The sequence below is a fragment of the Lonchura striata genome, chromosome 2 (genome assembly GCF_050655825.1).
Source record: "Lonchura striata isolate lonStrDom1 chromosome 2, ASM5065582v1, whole genome shotgun sequence".
Classification (NCBI taxonomy): domain Eukaryota; kingdom Metazoa; phylum Chordata; class Aves; order Passeriformes; family Estrildidae; genus Lonchura; species Lonchura striata.
Genome location: NC_140704.1, coordinates 92,145,685 through 92,167,035, shown reverse-complemented (window position 1 = coordinate 92,167,035; position 21,351 = coordinate 92,145,685). Strand labels below are relative to the sequence as shown.

Here is a 21,351-nt window from a genome sequence, read left to right as displayed (position 1 = left end):
TTTTTTTTATGCTTGATAAAATTATAGCTTTGTCATGTTATACGTGAGTTCTTTGTTGAATTTGTAACAATTTTTCAGATAACTTTTTCAGTAAGATAGTACAGTGTTCTTAATCATGACAGAAAAATGCATTCCAATACATTCCAAACTTGCTTTTGACCCTTAATTATACAAAAAAAAAAAAAAGCTCACTAGCTCTAGTCTTTAAATACTAGTGCCATTCCATCCTTTCATTTATGAACCCAACTAAACAGCTATTTCCTATAGAAAAGCAATAAATTCAGTTTCGATTTAAATTCTCTGGGAAAATATACTGCATGGTCTCTGGATTTTTTTTTTTTTTCTTTGCTGTGAGTTGCATTTCAACTTGCTGGTATATACTGCAATAATCCTGGATAAATGCATGTCAGTAATAATGCTCTCATGCAGCAGCACAGTCAAAACTTGCATTTTTCCATTTCTAATGCACATTGAAGCATAAAAGACTTACCTTTCATCTTTTTGCTTTAAGTGCTGCTCTTTCATACATCAGCCTCTCAGCTTCTTTGAACCACTGCAGGTTTAAAAACTGCCAGCTGGAGGCATATTTTCTGTCTTCTGCCAGTCTTGTTCTGCCAACTTAGTTGACCTAAGTAAGATATGAATTGATAACAGTTGTTCCTGAAAATCACAGAGTAATGGCATTTTAAAATCTGTGACTACATGATTTTTTTCAAGGAAGGGAAAGATAGTTTATAGCACACAAGGCCGGAGGAATCTACAACTTCCTGTGCTACTTTTACTCCTGAAGAGCACAGAGGAATAACACAGATGCTAAAACATTTTTCTCAAAAGCCTAGTTTTATTTACAGAAAAAAAATGAGGGAAATAAAACCCACAGGTTTTTCATTTCAAATTCCCACTCTAAAATATGAGGTTTAGGCAGTAATATTTTCAGCAACAGCTCATGCAGTTGCTCCAAGCTTTCCTACTTGAGTACTTTCTCTCTCCCTCTCTCTCACTAAAAATTTATTTTCATCTTGAAAGGAAAAGCTCCCTACACAGGGGTTGACTTTTTGATATTTTATTTCTGTTATCTTGCATGAGTTTATAATACATCTTTGTGCAGGAATGTTGTCTATTTCCTGATCCCACCAAAACAAGCAAACAATGAAAACCCACCAGACCAGAGTTGCTTGGGATTTATTTGTAGTATGGATTCTCACTTTTATTTTAGATCTCAAAGCAGGATACATTTCTGTAATGCCTGAAGTAGTGTTTATTTAGGTTCTTTTCGGAACACCATTTGTATCAAGTCATTTTTCCTACAGACTGTTGCAAACTTCCCCATTAATGACTTAGAACTCAAGGTGGCAGCAAACACCACCAAAGCACTCTTTCCAAAATTTTAAGTAAAATACTCTGCAGTGGATGACAACAATACAACTATGCCATATGGTAGTAGTCAAAGGGGACCAAAAGTTTGCAGGAACAGAGGCAGTGAGAGAGTTCTGCCTTGGCAAAAATATGCTTTTCAATCAAAGCAACCTACGTAAAGAGCTGACTGATCAGTCAGCGGCAATGCAAGTCAAGATAGGTTTAAAAAATAGCTTTGGATTTAATGCAGTATTTTATGCACTCTGCAGAGTTATTCTCAAGGATTTTTAACTGTTCTGTGGTAATTTCCAAATGATTTTGCAAGTAAAATATTAATGGCAAAAACATATAAACACTATATCAGCAGCAACTAAGGTTAGGTATTAAATGCTATTTTGTGTGCAGTTTCACTGCTTTGAAAACTTCAGAGAAACTGCTTGAGGAATGCATAATACATTGCTAGTTAAAACTTGGAAAACAAATATCTTGCATAGCAAATTGGACAGAAAACTTCTTTTGGTGGCAAAGTGTAGGATTTACAGGTAAAGAAACTTCTTTGCTTCAAGTCACAAGTACCAGCTGTTAGTACTAAGTTCTGGGGCAGGACTGCAAGTTTAATCAAAAATTAGCAATTCCGTGGCCCACGGAGTGACAAATCTATTTTGATGCTTGTGAATGATAGGAAGATGAGACCCAAAAGATCCATCATTCTTAATGTGCTACAGCTAGTGAATGCTTTTTAAGTAAACCATGAAATTTAATGATTTGTGAATGCTGCGTAGTCACGGAACAGATTATTGGTGAGAGAAAAGGGCCACTGAGCCATCAGTTATAATAACAGTAACTGCATTCTATTAATACAATTTTTGGGTATGGCATCTTCAAGAAATTGTTACGTCTAAGTGCTTTGACACCTTAATCTCTTAGATTTTTTTCTAGATTTTTCTAGATGTGAACATTCAGTCCATTTGTAGTTATAATGTTGCAAATAACTTTTAGTTATTGTTAAATAAAAATGTCAGAGTAGCATGTGTTCTTTATGCCTGAACTAAATAGGTTTAGATGTACTTTAAGAAGAATGAATGGAATTGAGGGGTATTCTATTTAGAAAGTGTCAAAGTAATGATATTTAATGCCCTGATTTGGCTTAAAGTGATTATATGGTCATGCACTGAATTGTGGGGGTTGTTTTGGTTTTGATGGGGTTTTGGTAGTTTTTTGTTTGTTTTGGGTTTTTTTTTTTTAGAAAAATGGGGTAGTGGAGAGTGACGGGTAGTTCTGGTGCTTTAGGATGCTGGCTCCCTTTTTGTTGTTGGTTGCAGGGTTTTTCACTTAGTCTGCAAGGTTAGTTTTCTGTGTCCTGCATTTCAGCTGGCTCAGTGTTGGGGTAAGACCAGACCATGATGGCAACTTTGGAATAACTCCAAAAACTTGTTTGTTGAAATTTAGTCTAAGTCAAGAAATGTGACAAGAAAGAACCAAAGTACAAAATTTGTGTGGTACTAGTTGAGGCAGAGAAGTATTAGAATCAAGAAAGAATTAATATACAATGAATTGCAGCTCAGGAAATACAACTGAAAATTTATATTACTTGTCATGTAATTCAGAATCAAGACTTTTTAGATGAGCAACACAGATCACTGATGTTTCAGGTAGCAAGTCAAATGGCACAAGTATTTTAAGAGTTGGCCTAACAGGAGAGGTGGATATGATTTCAATTTTCCATTAATTTTTACACCACTTTGCCTTGTCAAAGAATAGCGTTGAAATACATATTTCTTTGTGGTTCTGTAATTGATGGAGAAAGGCATTTTCTGAAAACGGCACACACTGTTTTCCACTTCTTGTGCAGGGAGAGGGATAGGTAATTCCATTAATATTCTTGTTAGTAACTGACAAATATATTCTCCTGTATCCATGAAGGATGTTGCTCTGTAACTCAAGTGCCTCTCCTATGAACAGTGGGGAAAGAGTTTTTATGCCATCCCACTTGATGAGAGTGATGCAAAAATTGTGCCAAACTGAGAGAAATTTCAACAAAGTTCATACCTGATATCTAACATCCTGTGAAGCATCAGTTCATGAAAATATTGTCAGACGTTTAGCAGTAAATTTACAAAACACTTTCATAGTTTATTTCCAGGAAAATATTATTTGATCTGACCCAAAATAGGTTTCCTTAAGGCCTCCATAAGATTCCAGCTGACTATAGATCAAAGATTTCTTTGTCCAAAAATGCAGGTTTTCAGTTACTGAAGTAGAACTGTTGCAGAGAAAATGTAGGTATTTTTGACAAATCTTGTTTTGCTATGGGAAGGTGTGCAGGTGGGTAGAAGTTTGTTTAATTTAGCAAAACTGATAAGCATATAATTAAAATGAAAATTGCTTTAGCACCAATTCCAGTTGTTATCTTTACCCTAGAAAATATATATTCACACTGTGTATATGAAAAAAAAAAGTGTTCAATTCTAAAATTACCACATAAATTGCATAGCAATGTTAATGAAGTGAAAAATATATTAACACTCATTCCTACAGTTTTCATCCTTTTAAAATTATGATTTTATCTAGAGATTTTGTTTAGTGATTAACAGAAGTACATGATATCTTTCATATTATGAAACCAATTCTGTAAAGCCTCTGCAAAGTTTCAGTTGTTGTAAGACCAACATTATCATGTCATTAGGGTCTTACATTTTGTTCTTTTAGTCACAGTTGTCATATGACTCTAAAGTTATACAAAAGTTGACACATTTAACATTTGTGCAGCTTAGTGTAGAAGATGTCATCGAGTTTTTTGCTGCAATAATAGATTTGGTGGGAGAGAACTGCTGTGAACTATTTAAAGATTAAACCAGGACATCTATTTGCCACTCAACACAGGTGATGGCTGTATATTATTCATTGAATATTTTACAGCTATAATCTTTCAGACTCACTGTACACAGTATTATTTTTCATTGTTTATCACATTGCTTGATATTTCATGGCCTGTTTCTTTCTTTTAGGGTGAACATATTAAAAATTTCCTTTAAAAGGAAAAAGTTTTTTATACAACAACGGCAAAAACATGTAAGTAGTTCTCTAATTTTGTTTAACTCAAGTGACCATATTAGATATTTTATATTGAATGCAACCTACAAACAAAGGTTGCATTCAATATAAAAGAAATGTAACCTACAAATAAAGGATCAAAAGGCTTTGTTGGGGTAATGTGCCTTTGAAACTCTGTTTTGTTAACTTGGTCTTGCTATTCTGATCTGCTTATTCCCTCTCTTTTTCCCTTTTATTGTTTCTTTTCCAATACTGAATCCCTCCACTTTGAGTCTGTTGGACTCTATCTTTCCCATGGAGGTTTCTTCTCCCTTGGAGACTTCTGGTAAATGCAGATCTCCATCCTTGCTCCAATATCTTTTAATATAGCATATTTCTCCTTTCTCATCAGCATCTGCTGCTCCTTCCCTTGTTGCTCTCCCTGCTGTGTAGAGTTCCTCAATGCAGTGAATCTACTAAACAAGTGCTTGCCTTATCTAGGGAGAGTTTGTGAGGTCCCTTCAGCTTATGGGGCTCAGAGCTCAGGAAGAAAGCAAAGTTCCTGGAGAGAAGGAGAGCTTTGCAGATGAAAAACATGAGTTTGAAAAGGGGAATAGCTCACCTCCTGCTGTGTGTAACATGGAGGCCTTTAGGACTTGGCAAATTATGTGAAGATAATTAAATAAAAAACCATAAAATTTTCCAACTGTTAAGAGAGGGTTTTTTTTGGTTGCTTTGTGCTCTTTACAGAGCAATTGAAATATTAGTCTCCTTAATGGGAGAGGAAATCTTGATTACTGATTATTATTGTGCTTCCACAATATGAAAGAAATAAGATATCTTTTTTACAAAGAGCACAGATTATTTAATATGACAGGAAAAAAAATCTTCTCAGAAACTAGTGACCAGCAGATATAGAAATATTTTAATTCAGTTGAGGACAAAATTTAGTAAAAGGTAAGTGTTAACTTCTGCCTGAAGTTAATGGAGGCCCTGTCTGGTAGTACACAAGCTGTTACATTTATAGGAACTGTGTTATGAGACCATCTCTTGACCCATATATATTAGAAGGTCTGCTGAACACAGATTTCTAAGGAGGCTTTTTTTACCCAGAAGGAAAATGTTTTCTTCTTTTTTCTTTTCTGTGTGTCTTTCTTTTTTCCCAGTTTGGTGGGCTCTGTGAAATTTGAAGAGTGTGCAAGTATGTACATGTTACTTTTCAGAATTCACGTTTAAAAAAAGTTAATATCCAGAGATACTGTAGTGTTACTACACTAATGCTTACACACACACACACACACACAGAGCATGTACAGGGTCTGTCCTTACACACTGTAGGAGGATCTTAAAGTTTTTTTCCTAGCTGTAAGTTTCTAAATATGTTGTTTATATGCAGGCATGTCACAATCTGTTCATACATATTTCACTGCATGAAGAAATGAGTGCATGATAGACCATTCTTCTCACTTGTGAGTGTAAACACTTGCAAGTAGCAACTTCTCTCCTGGGTTTGAGGATTAAAAATTTACTGATAAATAGTAATTTAAAAATCTAAATATTTTCAAATGTACAGATAAGTACAGGCTTTCAGACAGCAGTTTCCAAATGTGTCTGTGAGAATGAGTTCTGAGTAACAGAACTCTCTGAGAATTATTAGTAAAACAGGACTTGGAACTCGATGATTTTAAATCCCTTCCAACCCAAAACATTCTATGATTCTCTGAAAATGAGTGTACTCACAGTGGAAGAATAAAATGTCAATATAGAACTTTCTGTGGACTTAAAGTAAAAAATGTGTGTTCATTATTTAAAGACTTGACTGCTGTCAAAAGTAGAAATTTTGTCTCTGGAGACCTGTGTCACTTTTGAAGAGAGCAGCAATCTTAATTTGTTCAATTAAACATTTGATAAATGATGACAGTTCAAGGCTCTTGATTCCTTTAGCTTACCTTCTTTTAAGTGATCATAGTTCTTTGTTTCGTAACCTGCAGAGATGACAGTAATGCACACAGTGTCACGCTTAAAGCGCTAAGAAAAGTAAGGCCAGCTGCATGACCTTTTTACTCCTTCTCTGTTCACGTGGAAAAGCACACCAGGTGTGCCACTAAATCTGTGGATGCATCCATCCTTGTCAGCCCTTTGCTTGAAATTTAGGGCATCAAGTGTGCAGTACTCCAGTGGTATTGCTTGGAAAAGCTTGCTGGTGCTGTGCAGTGAGAGAGGGAAGTGGAGTCCTGGGGGTTTCACCAGAATAGTGGGATGCTTGAGGGATGAGTGAGGGCAGATGACTGCATTGGTGTCAGTCTTCAAAATGATCAGTTTTTTTTTGTTTGGAAAGACAGACGCAAATAAGTACATGAATCTGAAAGTAAAGAAGATGGAAGAGTGTGGGGAAAACAGCAGATACTGTATATTCATAGGCAAGGTTTGACTATGAAGAAAGTGCTATAGAACTTTTTATATTTTATATGTCATACATCCATTCTTTACAAAAGTCTACAGAAAGTTCTCAAAGAATTTGCAGTCTCCTGGGATGTTCCATGTTTCATTGATTTGTTCTCCTTATTTCATTTACTCAATTTTTCTTTCCTTGTATGTCTTTTCTGAAAAATTAGCTTACCTTATCTCACTCTTCCCTTCTACTCACCTTCTCTTTTACCCTCCCACTGCTCTGGTCTGTTGATCAGCCACTTGGTTAGTAGTATGCAGTATTTCTTTGGTGGAAGAGCCAAATGAGGACTGGGGAGCAAGACTGAGGAATCAGTGAATGATAATAGAGAAGCTCATGACATATAGGCTTAATGAAGGGTGCAGGATTTAAGGTAGGAATAGGAACCATGCTGTTTACAGGCAACATTTTGTACCTTTCAGAAATGAAATTTTATTTTCAATGTGCTTATCTAATGCTTAAAAACAACTTCATTTGCTGCATACTAAAATATATCTTTACTTTCTATGCTGTAGATATTTTCAGATTTTCTGTTAATGGAGTAGGCATACAACTGATGTAGAAATTCTTTCATATGCTGAACTAGCATATGAACTAGTACTTTAGTTATGTGGAATTGTTCCCTTTATGGCCTCAAATTTCTCTAATCCTCATTTCTTGATAATCATTAAAATGCCATTCTTTTAGAACTTGAGAAGTATGATGGCTGTTAAATCCATGAATCCCACTAGATCTCTCTTCACCTTTAAAAAAGTACACAGATTTAACAGCATAACTTGGTGGCTTATTAGTAAGGCAGATTGTTATTAACAAAATGTTATGTTAGTCTAAAAATTCAATGAATTTTTATGAAACTTCTCAAAATACTTTTCTTAGCTTAATTCCATATCAAAACCTTCATCCCACTTAAAGGCTGCTAAGAAGGTTCTGTGACAACAGAAAAGCACACTTGTAAGAAGCAAAATTAATTGCTGTTATCAAACTTAAATTTAAAAACAGATTATTAGATGAACTTAGTTTCTTATCTTTATACTATAGCTTTTCAGTATAATTGAGATATTTGGATAAAATATTTTTGTGGCAATTGAAAAGCCAGTGTTTCAGGCCAACAAAAATATCTTAAACTTCCTTTTATTTGTCTGCTGGAGTAGTAAAACCCTTCAAGTGGTATTCAGCCAGCAGGGAGTATATCACAAATAGCATTTATCATTAAACCTTTGTGATGTATGCTTTATATATTTCAAGAAATTCTGAGTTAAGATTTTCTATGTTTTCCTGCTTTATTTTATGTGACTACTTAGAAGTAATTCTGATGAACTGACAGATTGGTTCCAGTATGCAAGAGACTCATATAGCAAACTCACATATAGAAAAGAAAATACTTTTAAAATGCTTTAATAGGGAAAACGTTCCTTAAAGACTATAATCAGTTAAATGTTTTTCAGTCCTTATGTTAAATCAAGAGAATTTTTTTTTTCTCTTGAGAGTCTCACTGTTTGTCTTAAAAGCATGTCTGAAGCCACAGATTCTCTGTACTAGACATGAAGTGATTTGCAGAATGCAGGATTGGTCTCAGATATGTGTCATTTGTAAGATGCTGCCTAGAAATAAAAAAGAACACAAGAAAACCAGATTGACTATACCAGTCAAAATGGTTTGTAATTACTTCCCAACAGGATTGTTGCTGTGAACAAGCAAAAGGTTGCCTGTCTAATTATATGTTGAGATGTCAAAATCAGTCATAATTTAGAGGAGCTAGGAAAGATGAGTGATGAAAACTTGTTTTTTCACTGAAGTGCTGAGCTATGCTGGCAATTGACTCATATCTCATGTTACCTTTATTTCTACTCTTTGCTTTGCTCTCGCTCCACTTTTTTGTATCAATAATTAGATTAACTAACCAAAGCTTTCTCTTGTCCAAAACTCTTGGGATAAACATTGGTGGCACAATTGTGTTGGTGCTCATGTTTCACTGGCACTTTGGCACTGAAGTTACTTGTAAGAGTTTGCACACAAGTTTTATATTCTGCCTTCTGAACCACCTCATTGTGGCCTCACATTATCATCCAAGGAGGAGTGGATTTCAACAGCAGTAGCAGCTCCAGTCCCATCACAACTATTTTCTTTTCCCAAAGAAAGATCACTGTTAAAATCTTCAGTTTCTTCTGAAAGACTATCAAGAAATATACTATTTGCATACTATTGCACTTGAAAGAATACTATTGAATTGAAGCTTTACATGAAGAGTTTGAATTCAAATAATGAGGGGTTTTCTTTCTTTTGAAATTGCACCCTTATTGAAAGGTTTTAAGGAATTTTGTTTGTCTTAAGAGGTCAAAATCTGACTGGAAACCTGAAAATATATTTAAAGGTATAACATGGTACTCATATATGCAAAATCTTTACCACTCTAAACTTAAATATTTCATTACCATTTTGTGAACTTGTAAAGTGCACATTTTGCAGTTTGGATTTTCAAATAGTCACACAGGTATTTTGGCCATCTCCAGCTCAAAATCTATTATATGCTGATTTTTTGTTTGTTTGTTTGCCACAATGTATTTTGCATGTTTAAGCTTAAAATAATTCTATTGGTTTTTTATGACCTTGTTTACTGTTTCATCTACTTGTATATGTTGAAACATGGTGTTCCCTACTGTTACAGAATGAATCCAGAGAACATATTGTTGCCTTCAACATGTTAAATTACAGAGCATGCAAAAATCTTTGGAAATCTTGTGTAGAGCATCACACATTTTTTCAGGCAAAGAAGTCACTACCTCATGAAAAAAAGATATTATCACATTATTGGACTCTGGGTTCTAGAAATCCAGCAAAGTAAGTATTGTGTGAAAGCACATTTTGCTCTATGATGGGAATGGGAGGATTTGTGTCAGTAGTAGCTCAAGTTGGAGTGGCAAAGTTCAGTCCTGTCCATACCTTTGTTCCAGTCTATATATGAATCATTTGACAAGTTATATGGTTGTGGTTTCACTTTCTGCAGTGGGATCTCCTTACAGTAGAACTTTTCTTATAATTGCCTCAAAAGGTGTTTGGATATAAGTTTTGCTGCTATTTTTTCAACTTGTTGCTTCAGTCTCAAGTATAAAAACACTGGAAAGGAAAAATGTCATGTAGCTAATGATCTGGTAAGAGAATTTGCAGAACAGATTTGTTTTGAAATGTTTAGCCATTAGTGTCATGTACACATTCTGTTTAATATGTTAGGGCAATTTCTGGAGTGCATCACACCAAACACTTATTACTGACATAAAAATGAAAAATTTTTTCCCATTCAGTTATTCAAGATAACTGTGTTGTGACATTTCTAATCCTTTATTTGTCTCATTGGATTCTTCCAGTTACAGAGCTGGTAGTTTCCTAGTATTGTCTAAGATCTAGTTACCAAGAAGTAATTCTTTACAGCCTGTCATTTTCCTGTATGAAGCTGGGATTATTCCTCCCCATATGCAGTAACTATTGTCATTAAAGTTAAGCTGCCAGGTTATTGCCCAGTCACATGGCATTGTAATGTTCTTCTCCATTTCTTTGCAGTTGGCCATCTATTTTGGCCATCCTGTGTGATACTTTAAGTGGGAGGTTTTACTCTGCTCTTTTATTTTAGGGGCTTTTACATTTTTTTAAGTATCACTCACAGTGATTTCTTCCATTATGTTGATTTGTTCTCTTGTTGCATTTATCAGCAATGCAGCTACAAAGGTGTCACGCCTTGTGTCTTCATTATCTCATCCATCCTATCCCAATCCACCTGCCTCACCCTCCAAAAACATTCTATAATTAAATATTTTTAAAATGTATCATATTAATAGTGAATGAAAAAGAAAGTCTTGTGTCATTATCCTCTCTGGATGTGAGATTCAGGGGAGGTTCTTTGACCCTTTGATCTGTAGACTCTCTAGAAACCTCCTTGTTCTCATGATTTTTGGAGAAGTATTTTATTGTTTTCTTTTTGTTCATGGGTAGTGTGTTTTTGTGAGTTTTTTGTAGTGTGTTCTTTTAAGAGTGTAACTTTACATGTAATTTGTCAGACTAATTTTCTGTCTTCTATTTGGATAAGCTTCAACTTCTGAATGATATCAGCATGCTTCAAATGGCTTGTCAGACTTTGGTGGCTTTCTAGCTTTTCACACTCTGATACTGCAGAAATTAATACCAAGTGCACTGGTATTGCTTGTAAATAAAGCAATTAACCCCTGAGGGCTGTCCAATGTAGGAATTCTGATAAAATGTTATGCTTTCTGCTGGAGTATAATTCCATGTTTTCACCTGGTACTAGATGGTCTGGTTTCTAAAAGATGGGAAAAAATGTAGTTGTACAAACAGTATTCTAATTTTCTAACATTTTTAAAATACCTATTTTTAGAATTAACTCATTTATGGATTGTTATGACCTTGTTTTCCTGTAGTGGAGGTGTTGAGGTGACTCAAAGTTTGTTGGATTGTCCTGGAAATAAAGGTCCTGGAGTCTTGTATTTCTTTCAAATTTGAAGAGATTGAAAACCCTGATCCTCCTATAGGACAGATAAATACACACAAGCATTGCATAGCCTTTGTAATGTTAAGAAAGAAAACAGTATGAGTTCCAAAGGGTACCAGTTTAGTATAATTTCATTTTTTACCTAACGTTCTATTTTTGACAAATCTTCTGTTAGAATTTCTTAATAGTCTGTAGCATACACAACAGTTCTCATTGTTGATCTGAATTACTAAGAAATAATTATTTTCAAGTGATTTAAATGCTCTGAGGCACTGTCTCTATTGAATTGCTTCCTTAGACTTCTAAGGAATCTCCAAGGGGAGAATAATTTATCGAGATGCTGTCCATCAGCTTAGGATAGCTTATTTGACCTTATTTATACCAGCAGTATAAATATAATTTTATTATATTTTATTATATTTATATACCAGATGTAAGCATGAATTTTGGGGTGGGTCTACATGAGGAAGAAGTAACTCAGCAACCATTGATATGAATGACTGCTTAAGTACATAAGAAGCAACAGTAATTTTGAAAAGCTTTGAGTAGTTCCTATGAACTCAGCAAATTATTTTCTCAAAGGTGTTAAGAAAAATTGTGAAAAGGTCTTTTCTGAGGTCATAGTTTACATCTTGAAAGTTTTTACCTTCCAACTTGTTTGTGACTGTGGAATGTTGTAAGATTTTCCATATTCCTTTTCAAGGATGGCTCTGAACTCATGTGGAAGTTCCACAACCAAAAAAGAGATTCTGCATTCTCCCTTATGAAAGGGAACAAATTTTTGCATTGTATAAATCAAACAAACACAGACAAACCAAACCACAAACCCAAATGTGTGCACAAAAACTCCACTGACCACAGTGTGCAGTCCTGGAGGTTTTAAGAATGACTCACATTCAAGAATTGTTTTCATGCAGCTTCCATCAGCTTTGAAAGGTGCCACATTCAGGTTTTACCATCCTAAGTTTATCACAGATTTTCCTATGGAATTTGTGGCTTCCTTGTTCTATGTTCTTCTTCGCTTATTTGAGGCAGATACCCTAGCATTTATTGCATCAGTTCAGATAGTTGCAGTACTTGAGTACAATTTTTTATTTGCACATACTTGTGCCCTTCTTGATCCTCTTAGCTTAAGGTACTAGAGGCATTCCATGTAAATTAGGCTGCTGAGTTGAATAAACCACCTGTAAGCCTTATTAAAGGAGCAGATGAATCGCGTCTCCCAGATTCTGAGAAGTAAATTCTGGAATGAATGCAGAATAACCTCTCCTAGACACATTCTCATTCCTTGTTGAAAAGATAAAAAACATATCTGTATTTTTCACCAAGGATAGCCTTGGTAATAGATAGGAGGAAAGGAAGCATCATTTCCAGATAGTACAGCCCATTACAGAAACACTTTGGTTGCCTCCCAGAATGTTTGCTGAGAAATATGCTGATATTTGACATTTGAAGGGCAGCTATTTGAATTCAAATTTTCTATCTTCTGTGCCTTAACTGAAATAGTTAGAGACATACCCTATAAGTGATTTTGTGGTTAGAATTAGGGGTTTAAGATTAGATTTAGGGTTTAGGGTTCTGGCTTCTATCACATGAGTTATATTGCACTTCAAGGTGTCTGTGTTGGAAAATGCCTCCACAGTCACTTGTAAAAATAAAAAGCTTATTAATGTGGAGTTCTTCACAATGCATTTTTTTATAATGCATCATCTTTTTCTATTTCCCTCTGCTCCAACTATGTAAGGATTCTTTGAAAGACATCTGTTTCTGAAGAAGATGAGTAGCCGGTACCTTGTCATTGTATTCAGAAGTGTTAGAAAAATAAAATGAGTAGTATAGCCAAAAGTTTCTCCTGAGTTGATGGACTTTATTTAGTAAGCATGGAAACATACATGGGTAGCTGATTATAATATGTAGATGCTTCATACTAAGTTTTTCCTCTTGTTTTCTAAGTTTTCTATACTTGGAGAAGCTTTTAAAGTACATTTAGAAGATGAAGGAATTGATTTCCATTAAAATAATGAACAGGATATATGAAATATTTCAGTATATATGAAAAAAAATTATGGGTTGCTTTTTCTTTTACTAATATTAGTAAAAAGTAGTACAATGCAAAGCATACTTAAGGTTTGGTTTTCACATAATACCCAGAGTTTTAGTAACTTTTTTTTTTTTACTTTTTTAACACTATTTAAAATTGAGACTTTTCAGCTCTGTAGCAAGATCCTTACATAGCCTGCTAGCCCAGCTGCCCATTATGTACAGTTAAGGGCTTAATGAGCCAAAGGTGTTTTCTCTGTAACTAATAAATTGTTTCTTCTGTGAGAAATCCTGGGCCTGTAAACTTAAGGGTGAGCAGCTTATCTCTCAGCTTGACTTGTGGAATGCTATATAAAGTGATACATAAGAGTTAATTTATCTCAATTTCAGTCTACTTAAAGATTTTCTTCATGCTGTGTATTTTCACTATTCAGATACTTTTACTGCTTTCCTAGCTGTGGTTCTTATCCTGTTGCAGCCCTTTTCTTAGATTCTTGTCAAAAGAAGCAGTCCAGACCTGGAGATCCTATTTTCATATCAATTTTTTTTTTAATGGTTTATCTCTATAAGGAATGCATCACTCAAAGGTGGCTTCCCTCCACAATAGAATATTGTCTGGTTTATCTCTTAATTGATGGGTAAAGTTGTCCTGTGCTCAGTGAAGCTCTTGCTGAATTTTGTTACCCCACTGTGAATATTAACAGGGAATCTGCTGAACATATTACCTGTATCTGAACTGTGTTTTGTCAGGCATTGAGTTCAGTGCCAGTAGGACATACTGAATTTCCTGTTTTCCCCTCTGTCTTCTTAAACACAATTGGGTTAAAAATAATTCTCAGAAAAAGTTATTTTTACCCAGGCTTGTGATAAGCAATGTAGCAGGTGATTGTGACAATCTTGTCACGAATGAGGGGATAGCAAATGTCTCTGTGAGGCACAGGGGGACGCTTTAAATTATGAAGTTGACTTTCATAAGCCTATTTTATTTCATTTGAGTTTTCTATGCAAAATAACTCACATATAGCTGTGTTATATCTTTTCAGGTCTGTAAACAACCAGTACTGCAGAAAGGTGATAGGTGGGATGGTTTGGAACCCATCTATGAGACGATCCTTATCAGTTGAGCACCTAGAGACCAAAAGCCTTCCTTCTCGATCACCTCCTGTTACCCCCAATTGGTAAATCCATTTTCAGTCTTTTCCACACCTAGCCTCCTACTGTTTCTAATTGTTTGTACTTTAGCAGAATAATTATGTAGTGTGTACATATATATTTAAACATTTTTATTCTGAGAATATATATGACAACAGAAGGGTGGGTGTCTGGGTGTCACCTCAACTATAGCAAGGCTTTCATGCTGTCTGCCAAAATATTTTGCCCATGTTAAGATATTATGTTTCTGGATGGGTGGACAACAGGGTGGTTTTAAAAAAAAATTGTTAAAATGATTGAATGATGGGACTAAGAGGGGAGTCATTAAAGGGTCACAATCTACCTGGACAACAGTAAAAAGTAGATGACTGCAGGGGTCTCTCTTGAGACCATCCTGCTTAGCCTCTTTATGATGTGGCAATGGTATGCTTGACCGTAAAGTTTGCAGATGGCACCAAACTGGGGGATGAGTGTGTAAGCCTGAGGACAGGGCTGCTCTCCAAAGTGATCTTGGTAATCTGGAGAAATAGGCCAATAGGAAATGTGTGAAATTCAACAAGAACAAACATAGTGTCCTGGGAAATAAGAACCAGTGTAACAGTATTGTCTGCAGTGCAGTTTCTGAAAAACACCTAGTAATCTTTATAGGCAGAAGTGGTACATGAGCCATCTGGTATGCCCTGACAGCAAACAAGTCCAACCTGGCAGAATTAATAGAGTTGTAGATAGTAGTTCAGTGGAAGTGGTAGCCCCTTTTGGCCCAACATTCTCTAGATTTTATTAGAATGCTGCAGTCCTCTTTGACTGCAAATATAAAATAGACACAAACTCAGTGAAGCAAAGCTCAGGAAAAGACCATTGGCTGCAAGGTAGACAAGAGGCTGGAGTACGTACCCTGTGAGGAGAGGCTGACATTGTGGCACATGTTCAACCTGGAGAAGCAAGGGTTGCCCCAATGCCTAATAACAACCCAGAATTACTTAGGAGGAGGCTAGCTACAGGATTAGGCTGGGTTTTTCACTATTGCACAGTGAGAGAATGGGGCAACAAGTATATGTTGAAACAAACAAGGTTTTGTCATGATATAATGGAAAAACTACTTCACCTCATGGACAGTTGTTGCCTGGGGAAGTTTTGTGGTCTCCATCCTTCAGATTTTTTGAGATATGAGTGAAAAAAGCCTTAAGCAGTCTATTCTGGCCTTAGTTGACCATGCTTTGAGCAGAAGATTGGACTAGGTGACTCTCATGAGTCCTTTCCAACCAGAATTATCCTATGATTAAAGCATAATAATATAAATTGCATTTTATAGAGGGAGAAACACAGATCAGTTCAGTGTACTGAACCTAGCGGTATATGATTGCCTAGTATACCATACAGAATGCCTAAAAATTGATAATTTGAAGTGAGACTTGTAGGCCTGGTATGAAAATTGAGATCATAACTGCAATAGGATAGAAATTTTTCTTTTATAAAGTTTCATGAAATATTCTAATCTTCCTGCTTGTGTTTGTATTCTCTATTTTTAAGGCGGAGTCCTAGACTACGTCACGAAATCCGCAAACCACGACACTCATCTGTAGATAACCTTACAAACGAGATTAGTTATATTACTGAAACGGAGGATGTTTTTTACACATATAAGGGCTCTCCAACATCAAAGGACAGTGATTCAGAGTTCTCTCAGAACCGTAGTCCACAGAGGAGGTAAGGACTTCTGGAAACAATCCATTGCCTATATTTTGATTTTTTTAAAGGTACCAAACAAAAAACCAAAAGAGATGTAGTGTGAAACAGTCACAATCAGTTGTAATGCTACAATGAGTTCAAACAGTTCTGTTTTTTGACCAATTGCTATACTGCAAATGCCATGATGCAAAATGAGAAGTCAGAAGCATACAAACCCTTCATCCCTGAACAATACACAGTAGTTGAGCTGTTAATAAAATTAGAAGAAGTACTAAGGCAAACCACAATAGCATGTCTGTTCAAAGCTGTTATATCCTCTTTCCTAGTAGCTTTTGCAACCCTTTCCTATCTGTCAGAAATTCTGTTATGGGGAGAAGGTTGTAGTGAACTCTTTTGAGAGTTCACGCACATTCCACATCATCAGCTCAGCTTTGTCAGTTGAAAGAGGTATTGCATTTGAGTATACACAAGAACATCATAATGCTGGTGGTCATCCATTTTTTTCTTCTTCAGAGGAACTGTTGATGGCTTGTCTAAAGGCAGTGTCTGCTTTTAGGCTGTATTCCTTGAGGACCTACTTTGTTTCCTCTGCAGTGCCTTAACAGCTGCTAGGTTTGGTGCTGGGAGTTGAAGCACCTGTCTTTGCGCTCTCTGATTATTTGCTTGTTCATGTATTACATTATATGTATGGCTACACTCTTCTCTTAATGAATAACTTCAGATTGTCACAATATTAGCTTCAGAAATAATGTATTAAGTCAATAATTTTCAGTCTCAAAAAGAAAACAGCTACTTTAAAACTTGGAGCTGGGGAGAATGCTATGTATTAAAATGCATGTAGCATTTTGTAGCATTGCAAAAGAAAAATGGTTTTTAGTGATGCCTAGTGTCTTTAAGGCAAGGTGTCTTTTGAGAAGCAATGTCTTAATGGAAGCTGGTAAGACTCACCTGCCTCTGTGAAAGTGCACAAGTATTAAATATAGCTTTGAATTCTGTAATAATATTATTACTACATTACAGCAGAGAGTTTTCAATTAACAAAAGGAATAATTGGCATGTATACTTATTTGAATTTTGTCACTCTTTTGAATATATTAAGTATTTTGAGTTTGTCATTTCACTTTTCTATATTTCTGACTGGAAGACAGCTGAACCTTAGTACTATTTATTAGTACTAATGGCAGTAGTAGACATGATAATACATAAAAGTTAGACCTTTAGATGTTGTGAATAGTCATAGATAGGAAACCGTGTCTTTGCTGTGTTTTAAAGTTTGTAGATGATACACTCTTAGAAGTATTTTCTGAGTTAAAATACTGAGAGACAGACATAAGAAGAGGAGGGTAGAAGCTGTAGACAGAAAATTATGTTGCCATGCTGTGCTTTGTGACTGGCAAATTGTGTCTTGTCAGCTAGTACATTGTAGGACTTCTTTTATTTTCCTTTTTCTTTTCTTCCCCTATAGTTTTTTCTTTCCTTCCTATTTCAGTTATCTTATACCTACTGAGAATGGAGTGGAAATTCCTGCCTTCATGCCTTTTCTCAGACAATGAAAAAAAGGATGTTCTAAATTTGAAAATAGCACATTCATTTATTTTCTGAGCCCTAGTGACTGTGCTGAATCAGAGTAATATCACTCACTGAGGAGATTTTTACTGTTACTACCACATATAAACCATTGCTTTTTTTCCTTACATCTTGTCCCAAATGCATTATCAGTTTTTTGGGTATGTTTATAATATTTGATATTCTGCAGGTAAGTGAAAAAATGCCTGCATAAATCTGAGTAATTAAATTCAATTTGTGTGTTTTGGAAGAAGACTGGAATAAACGATCCTTTGTTATATTGACTGTTAGATATTTGTGAAGTAAAATAGTCATTAATAATTTCTTTTTAACAATTGAGGTAAAATAGTAGCCATTAAAAAACCCCCACTTTTTCTCTACACTGAAGTTTGTTAGTCCACATTCCAGTTTTTTTTCTTTTTGCAGTCTTACAGCAGTTATTACTTCACTTCCTTTGTTGAAAGATGGAAAGTGAAATTAAGAATGTTTGTGTACTAAAATCTTTCTTTCTATGAATGCTGTATTGATGGATGAAATTCTACCCTATCAGCTAAATCTGTTTTGTTAGAAAAAAAGTTTACCTTGCATATCTTCAGTATTAAATATGGATGTTTCCCCTGGGCTTTTGCCACACATTGAACAGGTTTAATCCTCAGCTGGTTATTTTTAAAGGCAGAGTGATGGACTTGTCCAGGGAATTCTTTTTTACTGCAATTTTTGCTTTGTCTAGCCTGGTATAGTGCTTGAAGATTACCACTGTTGCAGTCTGTCTTGATAAGGGTACCACTACAGTTTCCAAATTTGGAATAAGGAGAGACTCACAGATGTAGAGGAACAAGTCATCCTTGCTGATTTGCCTTCCCTGACACCACTCTGATCTGTATGCTACTGTGTCACTTAGGGGGAAAAGGTACAGGAAAAATAAAATAGTCATACTGAAGTATGTGGCATTGTTTCAATATCAGGTTGGGAAATTCCAAAACATCCTTGATTTATGCAGTAAATCAAATTTGGTTTTAACTGGGGCAGTAGATGAGTTGTTTTGGAATCGTGTACTTTGACATGCTTGATCTTTTATCAGGTATTTGGGTTTTCTCCTGAGAGGCTGCACTGGCCATACCCAGTGCAAGGTCTGGTCTTTGGCATTGGTAGCTTTAAAAAAAAAAAATAATAAAAGGCAACTTAATATGTTTAGGATTCTCTTCATACTTGAACTCTTAGAAGAAGCAAAAAAAAAAACAAAACCAAAAACAAACAAACAAAAACAAAAAAAAAAAACTCCTTAAAACAAAGTAGCCTGCCCTTTACCCTCAAATAAATAAGTGAAAATTTAAGCTGCTATAACGATTTCACTGATTTCACTGGTGTCTTTATATTAAGGAGTTTGGTGTGAATTAAAAATGTAATTTTAAATGTTTCATTAATACACTTTTTAAACACTTGGTGAACTTGAAATACCAAGGTCGCCATGAAAACTTAAAGCCAGTGTAACCAAATACTATTTAAGGATCTTTGGACTTTATTTTTTCTTGTTTTCATTTTTCCTTTCCTTTTTCTCAAGCATCTTTGGGTACAAGAGACGTGATGCAGATGCTCACCCTTCATTAGGCAATGAGAAATGAAAACAAATAAATTATGAGAAATGAAAACTGAAAACTACTGTGTTGTTTAATGCTCTGAACCTCCAAGAACCTAGCTGTAGGAAGCTGCATGGTTTTCTACCATTCAGTATAAAAAAGTAGTATACTTTTTTCATCTCGGTTCATGGACTTCAGGTTTTCATCTGGCTTTGTGGGAAGACCTGTGTTGTGGCCAGCACCTGCACCTGTCCCTTAACTGAATGTTTGTAAGCTTGGGTTTCTTTAAGAAAAGAAGGTGTTGCATGCAAAGGATTACTTAAACAAGCAGTAATCTATTTTGGCAGTTCAGATAATCTTAGATAATCATGTTACCTGTACAGGAGTTGTTTTCCCTTAAATGAGGGGAAGAGCTTATTGTTGATCTTATAAGTTCAGGTTTAAAGGCTTCTGCTTTTTAAAATGTTTTTAAATTGCTTTTTTTATATTATAGATGAAATAGTTTGCAGTGTATAGCTGTTGTTTACCCTCTTAATGCCTTTCTTCCTGTTTTTGAATGCACTTTTCTGAATGGGGAGGGTACTTGTTCAGGAAGAATATATAAATTTGCATTGGTTTAATCCCAGCCTGCAGCCAAGCACCAGAAAGCCACTCACTCATTCCCCCACCAATGGAATCAGGGAGAGAGAATCGGAATTGTAAAAGCTAGAAAGCCCATGAGCGAAGACAGTTAAAGAGGGAAAACAAAAGCCAAGCACAGAAGCAAAACAAAACCAGGAATTAATTCTCTACTTCCTATCGGCAGGCAGGTGTTCAGCCATCTCTGGGAGATCAGGGCCCCCTGATACAACAGTAACTCGGGAAGACAAACTCCATTGCTCCAAATTCTCCTCCTTCCTGCTTCTTCCCCTCACTTTATATGTTGAGCATGATGTCATATGATCTGGAATATCCCTTTTGTCTGTTGGAGTCACCTGTCCTGGCTGTGTCTCTTGCCAACTTCCCAAGCACCCAAAACTTCCTCACCAGCATGGCAGTATGAAAAGCAGCAAAGACCTTGGCTCTGTTTAAGGTCTGCTCAGCAATAACAAAAATATCTCTGTATTATCAGCCCTGCACAAATCCAAACCACAATTCAGCACAAATCCAAAACAGGGCCCTATACTGGACACTGTGAAGAAAATTACCTCAGCCGAAACCAGCACAGTGGTTTTGTAGAATTATACAAGGTGCTAAAGAGAAAAAATAACTGGCTTATTGGCTTGGAAAAGTAACCTGATAAGCTGTGTGGAGGAGAGTCTTGTTATCTGATTTGTATTCAGTTTCTCCTGTTCACCTTGTAATTAAATAAAGCAAACATGTCTGTTTGATTTGGAACAGCAGATTGTGTAGGAGCAAGTGTTTTGGTACTTTTTTAGAGTAGGTATGCTGGCCTAACAGAAAACATTAGTGAAATTTTCTGTCTAACCAGAAAGAAGATTATTGTATAGCATATTTCTTAAGTGATAAGGTATAGTAACAGTCAGCAAGAAAAGCTTCCTGACAGGTGAGAAGGTATAGATTGTATATTTAGAGTCATACATTGATTGATGAGATAAATCTGGCAAGTTATTCACAGGTGCAAGCGTATGGTGCATGAGAACCAGAAGGCTGGGGGAGGTGAGGAGGGGTTGGTCGCATTGTTGCCTTGCTTTGCCAAAAAGATTATCAAGAATAAAGAGCCAACTCTTCTTGGAGATGCCGAGCAAAAACGTTAGACCAATGCAAGTTATAGCTAGGGAGATGCTCAAGAGATAATATGGTGGAGGGGTGGGAAATCACATTTGATTATTCAAGCCTTTTTATACATCAGCAAAAAGGTGGAGTTATTTCCATCCTTGGAAAATCTCAAAAGACAACATGGCAAGGACTCAAATACCCTCATCTAGCTTTGATGTCTATTCTTTGAATAAGAGTTTATGTGACCTCTCAGGTTCCCTTCCACCATAAAT

The 21,351-nt window shown here is 35.7% G+C and overlaps 1 protein-coding gene across 7 annotated transcripts in view; it reads left to right on the top strand.

Annotated features, from left to right (window-relative positions):
- The window catches only part of PTPN3 (protein tyrosine phosphatase non-receptor type 3), a 158,940-nt gene that overhangs the window by 99,749 nt on the left and 37,840 nt on the right, over positions 1-21,351 (top strand). For all 7 annotated transcript variants that reach the window (XM_085571780.1, XM_085571779.1, XM_085571781.1 and 4 more), the window contains 4 exons: positions 4,365-4,428; positions 9,504-9,676; positions 14,420-14,554; positions 16,059-16,235. In XM_085571780.1, the coding sequence (XP_085427906.1) occupies positions 4,365-4,428; positions 9,504-9,676; positions 14,420-14,554; positions 16,059-16,235 (549 nt within the window). The remainder of the gene's footprint in view (positions 1-4,364; positions 4,429-9,503; positions 9,677-14,419; positions 14,555-16,058; positions 16,236-21,351) is intronic.